This window comes from Alexandromys fortis, unplaced genomic scaffold (assembly GCF_014885135.2).
Source record: "Alexandromys fortis isolate MF-2015 unplaced genomic scaffold, M_Fortis_MF-2015_v1.1 scaffold_7, whole genome shotgun sequence".
Taxonomy (NCBI): Eukaryota; Metazoa; Chordata; class Mammalia; order Rodentia; family Cricetidae; genus Alexandromys; species Alexandromys fortis.
In genome coordinates this window covers 6,875,009-6,883,270 of record NW_026067920.1, presented here as the reverse complement: position 1 = coordinate 6,883,270, position 8,262 = coordinate 6,875,009, and the positions used below count along the sequence as shown (strand labels likewise).

The window sequence follows — 8,262 nt, the reverse complement described above, 5'->3', positions numbered from 1 at the left end:
CCCTAGCTTGTGTCCAGGTGACAAAAGCCTAAGCAGCACAGCCACTAACCCTTCCTCACAGCCGGTGCTGGGGATCAAACCCAGGTCCTCTGGAAGGGCAGCCAGCAGCCAGTGCTCTCAACCTGGGCGGCAGATCTCCAGCTCCTGCCTCACACCTTTTTGTCTGTCTGTTTGTTTGTTTTGTTTTTTGAGATCCGGCTGTCCTGGAACTCCTCTGTTGACCAAGCTGGTCTCGAACTCACAGAGATCCGCCTGCTTTTTTTTTTTTTTTGCTTTTTTGAGACAGGGTTTCTCTGTGGTTTTGGAGCCTGTCCTGGAACTAGCTCTTGTAGACCACACTGGTCTCGAACTTACAGAGATCCACCTGCCTCTGCCTCCCAAGTGCTGGGATTAAAGGCGTGCGCCACCACCGCCCGGCTACTTCATTTCTTTCATTTATTTTTATCGTATGCTAAAGTTGCCATTTTTATTTTTGGCATTCCTAGTTAAAATATACGTGTATGGATTTACAGCTGTACTTTGGTGATGTATTAACCTGATAATGCCAGGCCTGGTGGCTCATGCCTTTAATCCCAGCAGAGGCAGAAGCAGGTGGAGCTCGATGAGGTCTCACTAGCCAGGGCTATACAGAGAAACTCTAGCTCGAAAACCTAAAAAGGGGCTGGAGAGATGGTTCAGTGTTTAAGAACACTGACTGCTCTTCCACAGGACCCAGGGTTGATTCCCAGCACCCATGTGGCAGCTCCAAACACCGGTAACTTCTGTTCCAATGGATCTGACACCCTCTTCAGGCCTCTCAGGCACCAGGCACACAGGTGTGGGACAGACATACTTGCAGGCAAAACACTCCTTCACACAAAATAAACATGATACACATAATAATAATAATAATAAAACTTAAAGGCCTAATAAACACATGCTACCTTATAAACTTGAATGTTCTGAACATCTTAAAATCTATTAAAATGATGTCTTTGAGTCTATTAAGGGTTTTATAAAATCTTATAATACTAATCAGATAAAGCAACATTCATTAGAGTCATAAATAAAGATTTTATTTATCTATAAAATTTAGCACTATATATGTGTATGTATGTTTATATCTATATAGAGAGATTACATTCCAAAACAGGTCCCAAGTAACTTCATTAATTTAATTTAAAACTTCATTTCATTTGTATAATAGTCATAGGCTCATAAAAATCATATCAAAATATTCTTTTTTTTAAAAGCAATCTGATTTTTATTATTGTTTTTATTTCATGTGCATTGGTGTTTTTGCCTGCATGTGTGTCCATATGAGGGTGTCAGATCCTCTGGAACTGGAGTTACAGACAGTAGTGAGCTGCTATGCGGGTGCTGGGAATCAAACCTGGGTCCTCTGGAAGAGCAGCCAGTGCTCTTAACTGCTGAGCCATCTCTCCAGCCCCTAAATACTCTTAATATAAAACTGTCTCCAATCGCAAACAAGACAGCCATAGGGTACACATGACTGTCAGAATGGGGGAGTACATCTAGCTTTTTTTTTTAATGTGTAAATTTGTGGAGCTGGAGAGATTGCTAAGCAATTAAAAACACAGACTGCTCTTCCAGAGGTCTTGAGTTCAATTCCCAGCACCCACATGGTGACTTACAACTGTCTATAACTATAGTCTTGTGGGATTGGATGACCTCTTCCAACATGCAAATAAAATATACATATACATACATACAGACAGACAGACAGACAGACATCTTTTTTAGAAAATGTAAATTTTGGGGTTAGAGAGATGGCTCAGCAGTTAAGAGTACTGGCTGCTCTTCCAGAGGTCCTGAGTTCCATTTCCCAGCACCCACATGGTGGCTCACAGCCATCTGTAATGGGACCTGATGCCCTCTTCCAGCATAAAGGTGTGCATGTAGAGCAAGCATGTATAAATAAATAATTTCTTTTTAAAAAGTGATGTAGGGCTGGAGAGATGGCTCAGAGGTTAAGAGCACTGGCTGCTCTTCCAAAGGTCCTGAGTTCAATTCCCAGCAACCACATGGTGGCTCACAACCATCTGTACTGAGATCTGGCGCCCTCCTCTGGCGTGCGGGCATACATTGAGGCAGAATGTTGTATACATAATAAATAAATAAATCTTTAAAAAAAAATAAAAAAAAATAAAAAGTGATGTAAATTTTGGGTGGTTAAATTTTGTGTGCCCAGAGCTGGGGAGCTAGCTCAGTGTCAAGTTGGAAGTGTAGGCCCCAGCCCCTGGCATCTATCCCAGCCCCCAGGCCTGGTCTGGACTCCAAATGCCAGGTCCCGACCCCTCCCTGGGGATAGGGTCAGGACCACTCCCCAGGGTATTTAAGTGATCTCCCCAAAGAGGAACACAAGTGGTCTCCCTTTTTTCCTCCCAGGGGTTGCGTTCCGCGGCTTCCTGGTTCCCCCTCGGGCCACCTGAGAGTGCAGAACTCCCATTAAACCTGGATATTTCTTAATTTGGCTTGTTTTGATTTGGCTTAATTGGGAATTTTGCATCAGCAGGGAGCTCACGTTAGGAAATATTCCTAAGAACACTTACTGCTCTTGCAGAGGACTTGAGTTTGAGTTTCAGCACCCACATGTCCCCAAAACTATCTGTAACTTCAGTCCCAAGAGGTCTGATGCCCTCTCCTGGCCTCCACCAGCACTGCACTCATGGGCACAGACCCACAGATAAAATCTTTAAAGGGAGGCTGGTTTGTAACCCCCAAGTTGCAGAGGGAGAGGCACATGGCCTAGCAAACAGGGAGCTACAGGTTCAGTGACAGAGTTCCGTGACAATTTCCTCAAAACGGAAACACTGTCCAGGAGACAGGAGGCTCAAGAGCCTCAGGAAGTAAACCAAAGTTCATAGCTCTGGGAGAACAAAAACTTGCAAGAGTCCGAAGGGTCCCTCCCCAGAAAATGAGGAGGAGGAGGTGCTGGAGAAGGGCGCTGAGCTGATGCCTCAGAGAGGGGACAGTGGGTTGTCAGCGGACTGCACAGTGCCCAGAGATCCTGCTGCTGCTGCCACCTGCGCTGGGTGGGCTTTTTAGGGAAGATCTGCTTCTGAGTCATCCCTCCCCAGAGTAACCCCTCACCACGCTCCTGTGTGTGTGTGTGTAACACCGATAAAACGCGCTGCTTCACCAACTCGACCTTGAACTGTAGTCGCTTATGGGCTCCCGTTCTGGGACGAGGTGATGTGCGCATGTTGTATCTCCCCAGGAAAAGCCTAATCACGCACACGCGGCTAAGGAAAAGGAGATGCTCCACGTGTGTGTCACAGCTGTGGCCGCGGGATTTCCCTTTCTGAGTGAAGCTCAGACCTCTAATCTAGAGCACAGCATCTTTGGCCTTGACACCTAAAGGCCTCCCCCCGGCAGGTCTCCAAACCTTCTCGCATTAGAAAAGACTGACACCAACTTTAGAAACTCGGCAAGTTTTAAATATGTTAGCAAAATATTAACATTAAATATACATTTATAAATAAGCCTTATAAATATAAAAGTGATTAAAACTGGTAAAAAAATCAATAAATTAGTCATGTCTCTCCAAGTAATTAATTACTCATCTGCTTTTGAGACCCCTTCCGGGAGGACCGGTCCAGCGTGTGAAAATTCCACAACACACCACCAGAGGGAGCAACAAGCAGCGAGGACCCAAGACAGGGCTTACAGGCGCTGGGAGAGCGCCCATGAACCCACCCTATGACCGTTTGCGCCCTGTTCCCATTTACAGAGACTTTGATGTCCACCCTATGTCACAGAGTCCAGCAGCTGGCAGGCAGTGAGAGCCTTAAATAAGGACCCAAACACACACACACACACACACACACACACACACACACACACACCACAGCTTTACATAGAGAAAGCTAACACTCAGATATATAAAGTGTCCTGTCTACAGTCATACAGAGACTCAGGGAACAAGCCAGGACTCTGAGCTCTCTTCCCCTAAACTTCTCCATCCGTGTTCCTTTTAGGATACCCTGCCCCTGTTGAAATGGGCAAACGTGAGGTCTCCCAGACGTCCAGGTATCTGGTCTGGGTGGGATGAGACACAGGAGAGAGCCCTGGACCTGACCTCCCCTTTGGAACTCAGCCACAGGGAAAGGAGGAAGTCTGGAGGCAACAGCTTCAAGTCATGAGAGGAAAGGACCAACAGCCTGGGGGTTTCAGCCCAGCCGTGAGTCAGCGTGTGTCATCAGACCCCTGAATCAATGGAAAGCCGACTCCACGTGGCCTGACCCAGCTGCCCCACTCGGATTGGAGGCTTGGAGTGGGGCATCACAACCTGACTACCCTTGCATTCCAGTCGTGGTGGGAGGGGCCACCCGATGCCACACTTTAAAGTGCTGTTCTTCATAGCTCTGAATGCAGGAGCATCCCTGGAAGCCTCTGAGAGGCGACATCCTGTATCCACTGACTATGCTGTGTCCGTCAGTGTATCCTCAGGCTACCGGGGCACCTGCACCCTGGATTTAGAACCCTGGCTGCTCCTGGAGGGTCTGATTCTGCGGGCTCCTTTGCGCCAGCCCCGGAGCAGGCTGTGTTGCGGACTGTGTCTCCGTCTGCGACTAGAACCATCTCCCCACTCCCTGAAGACCCTCCCTACTGAGCCCATGAAGCTGTGGTAGCCCCACAGGAAGCGGCAGCTGTCTATCTTGGCCTGGAAAATGCTTGGTGTCGTAGTGGACGGCAAGGCCTCAGAGCCTGCTTGTGTGGGCTCAGGTATCTCCAGGTGGTGGTGGAGCAGCTGGGCCAAGCAGTAGACATTGTTCCTGATGCCTTGAATGTTCCCCCTGGCCCTCTTCAGCTCTGGAAAATCCTTAATGTTCCGAAATTGCTGTCTTAAAGCACCCATTTGGTGCCAGACTCTGCCCAGTGTGGCGTGGACAGTGTTCAGGAAACGAGGCTTGCTCAGTGCCCGTAGGTCCTCCTCACTCGGGAAAGCCACAGGGTGCTCAGTGCAGGCAGCTCTCAGGGTAGTTGTGTTCAGGCCTTGGAGGAGGAGCTGAAGAAGGAAGAGAGTGAGGGTTGCATGCCAAAACCCCGCAAATACACACAGATGAACCTGCCTTTGCTGCCTTTGAAACCCTAGATCTTGTGTGATCTTGCCAGCAAAGAGATACAAAAGCCAAGGTAGAAGAGATAAGTCTGAGCAGCAGAGACGGGACGGGAGGGCTGCTGGGGCCATGGAGGTCACTGTGGGCAGTGGGTGGGGTGAGGGTCCCTAGGTGCAGTGGGGGCTGCAGAGACAGGACGGGAATGCTACCTGGGCCATGGGGGTCACTATGGGCAGTGGATTGGGTGAGGGTCCCTAGGTGCAGTGGGGGCTGCAGAAGCACTGGACTAGTTCACTCTCTCCCATATCTGGGAACCCAGAACATGTGCCAAACCATCAGGTGACAGCAGGTGGTCACCGAGGGACAGAGCTGGGAGCCAGGCAGCTCCACTGTCCACAGCAGAACGCAGTTCCCCCACCTGTCTCTAACGGGACCTCCATGTGTGCACTCTCTCACTAGTCCCTAAGATTCTCTGGGGCTCGGGTACTCTGAGGGCTGGCTGAGGCTTACATAGGGCTCCATGAGTGATTCTGTGTTCCCCGTGATGTTCGCCTGATTCAGCAGCTGGCTGAGGAGCTGTGCAGAAGAGCTGGAGCAGCCGCGTGTGGCCCGTGCCATGTTCAGGAACAGGAGACTGAGGGTCATACCTGGGGCAGACAGGAAGGGTATGGTTACCTGCTGGTGGCATGGACAACCCTCATGCCTGGTTGTGCAGCTCAGAGCAAGAGCTGGGCATGGAGCAGGCACTAGTCTGCACAGGAACCCTCACTGAGGCCACCACCTTCCCAGTGAGTCACCACACAGACCAAACAGGGTGAAGAGGCGGCTGCAATCACCAAGCCTGGAAGCTGGGCATTTGCACAGCATCCCTGTTGGGTCCACTAGGAGACGGCTGGCCTCACACACAAGGTTTGGTCTCGACCTAAGACTGACTGGTCAAGTCCCTGACTCCCGTACAGACCTTAACATCCCATGTAGGCTGAATGAAGTAGTGGACCTGGGTGCACACACACCCCCCCCAGGGCAGTGGCTCTCTGTTCACAGAGCCAGGGAAGGCACTCTCCACCTAAAGGACACCAGGTCTACTAAAAGGTGAATTAAGTACAAGAGAAAGTCCTGCTCAGGTCACACATGCCCACAACTCTCCTCGACCTCCCTGCCCTTCCGTCAAAAAAGCCCCATGCATACACACAGCAGAGATACTGGGAGTCCCCGAGAAGGTCGTGGGGGTGGGTGAGGGTAGACTAACATAGTTCCAGCTTGCTGGCCCCCACCCTCAGGCACCGGCAGCCACGTGGTCGGAAGGGGCCTGTGGTGCAATGGCCCGGAAGGCTGTGACACCATCCTTCCCTTCCTACAAACCGACCAGCCCCTTGGGGAGGGCCAGCTGCTGGGGAGAGTCAGGAGCCCAGGCGTGCCAACCACAAGTCCCCTCCCCAACTTACCCAGGTGTCTGTAGCTACACTGCCAGGGAGGGCCCACGGTGAGCATGTAACCAGTGCACGTGGGCCAGAGCCTGTAGGGGTGTGCCCATAGGCTGCGTGAAGCACTGGGGGTACCCTCCCGGTTCTTGGGGGTTCTGGTCTGCAGGTAAGCCTTCCTGTATCAGTGTGCAGGAAGCCCCTCACCCATAGTGGCAGCTTTGTTTGCTTGTCTCCGTGGGGGTGTGGCTGTGCATGAAGCGTGATGATCTGAGGCCCTCAGACTCTGCTGAGTTTCTGTCTACCCTAGACCCTGGGAATTAAATCAGGGCAAGAAGGAGGCCCCATCCCAGGACTTGCCCCACTTCCTCACAGGTCTCCTGCAACTTCCTTTTCTGTTCCTCTCCCATCTGCCCCCGACTTCTCCAGCTTCTTTCTGCTCTATCTTCTTTCCTCCCTCATGTTCTGGTCCCCAACACAGTCTATCTCGCCTCCCTCGGGAAGCCTTCCAGAAATACCTCATCTGCACCTGTAGGGATGCTGGGGTCTCAGCGGACCCCTGGCCTTCTAGTTCTCCCTCTCATCAGCATCCTTCTTCACCTGATGCTAGATCTGCAGCTCCCCAAGGGCAGAAGGTGCCCACAGCCGCCGGGTGGCACAGCTGTGCCCTGGGCTGGCAGAAAGGAAGGAAGTACTTACTGAGCAGTGTTCTCTGTGGAAGCTGTATCCGCATGCTGGGTGCTGGTGATTCGGCCCGTGCCGCTCTGGGTTGACAGGGCTCCACTGGGTGTCCTGCGGGCTGGCAGCCACTTTATGCCCGACAGGGCGATTGGCCAACACCTCGTGAGGTGGGTGGGGAGGGGGAGGGGGAAGGGCAGGCCTTCTGGGAACATGACCCCAAAAACCAAAGTCTCCACAGGCGGCCAATGGGCGCTGGGCGCCATGACAAGCCCGCTCCTCCTCCCGTTTTCTTCGAATTCGTTCTTCGAGGTCAGCCCCACGCCCAAGGATGATGTAAACCGCAGGCCCAGCCTTCTTGGGGTGAGCAGGCAGCACGGGGGTCCATGCCATCTTCAGGGAGTCAGTTCAGGGGTCAGAGCAGGAGCTGCAAAGCCAGGCCTCTGGGAGCCAGGCTGTCTTTGGCCCAGGAACGACCAACCGCACAGGACACCGAGGTTTAGAACTAAAGAGGAGCTAGACATCTTCCTCGTTGAGTGCCCTTCCCACCCTCTCGCTTGGGCTGTCGGGACATCTGTCAGCGGAAACCACCAGGCTCTGGGCACAGAGCCAGACTCGGGCCCCAAGATTGTGGCTCTAATCCTAGACCAGCATCCTCTAGCCCAAGTCCACATTTCCATTTCCCCCAGTAGCTGTCCCTACATCCTTCCCAATCCCAGGTCCCCTCTCTGTAGACAGGATCATCTAAGGAGACTTGGGCACTCAGGACAAGACAGAGTAGAGACTAGATCTCAAACCTTCTGACATGCTGTGTGGCGTGAGACAAGTCACTTAACGACTCTGAGCCTCACCTGTGAAATGAAATGAGAATGAAAAAAGCATTTCTTGGTTCACCTTACAAGGCCCACTGCCAACATGGACATAAAAGGAAAAGACAAAACTCGAATTCCAAGTACTAGTTTTCGGGGGACGGGATACAGAGGGGGCGGAGGAGATGGGGAAGCCGTGAGCTCAGAAGGGAAGCTGGGGGGGGGGGGCCTGCTGCGGTGGCAGTTGGAGACCAGGTTTCACTTTCTCTGAAAGATAGTGATCCATCATGG

At 51.8% G+C, this 8,262-nt stretch overlaps 1 protein-coding gene across 1 annotated transcript; it reads right to left on the bottom strand.

Annotated features, from left to right (window-relative positions):
- Nucleotides 1-3,424: 3,424 nt before the first annotated feature.
- On the bottom strand, nucleotides 3,425-7,796 carry Osm (oncostatin M). The gene is made up of 3 exons (XM_050140771.1): nucleotides 7,184-7,796; nucleotides 5,574-5,710; nucleotides 3,425-5,011 (listed from the first exon to the last, which is right to left on the bottom strand). The coding sequence occupies exons 1-3, from the start codon at nucleotides 7,215-7,217 to the stop codon at nucleotides 4,454-4,456; spliced, it is 729 nt and encodes a 242-aa protein (XP_049996728.1). The 5' UTR covers nucleotides 7,218-7,796; the 3' UTR covers nucleotides 3,425-4,453.
- Nucleotides 7,797-8,262: the final 466 nt, after the last annotated feature.

Coding starts and splice junctions, on each gene's coding strand:
- Osm (XM_050140771.1), bottom strand. CDS start 7,217: ATGCGGATACAGCTTCCACAGAGAACACTGCTCA. Junction 5,711..7,183: donor TCCACAGAGAACACTGCTCA/GTAAGTACTTCC, acceptor TGTCTGCCCCAG/GTATGACCCTCAGTCTCCTG. Junction 5,012..5,573: donor AATCACTCATGGAGCCCTAT/GTAAGCCTCAGC, acceptor TTCCTTCTTCAG/CTCCTCCTCCAAGGCCTGAA.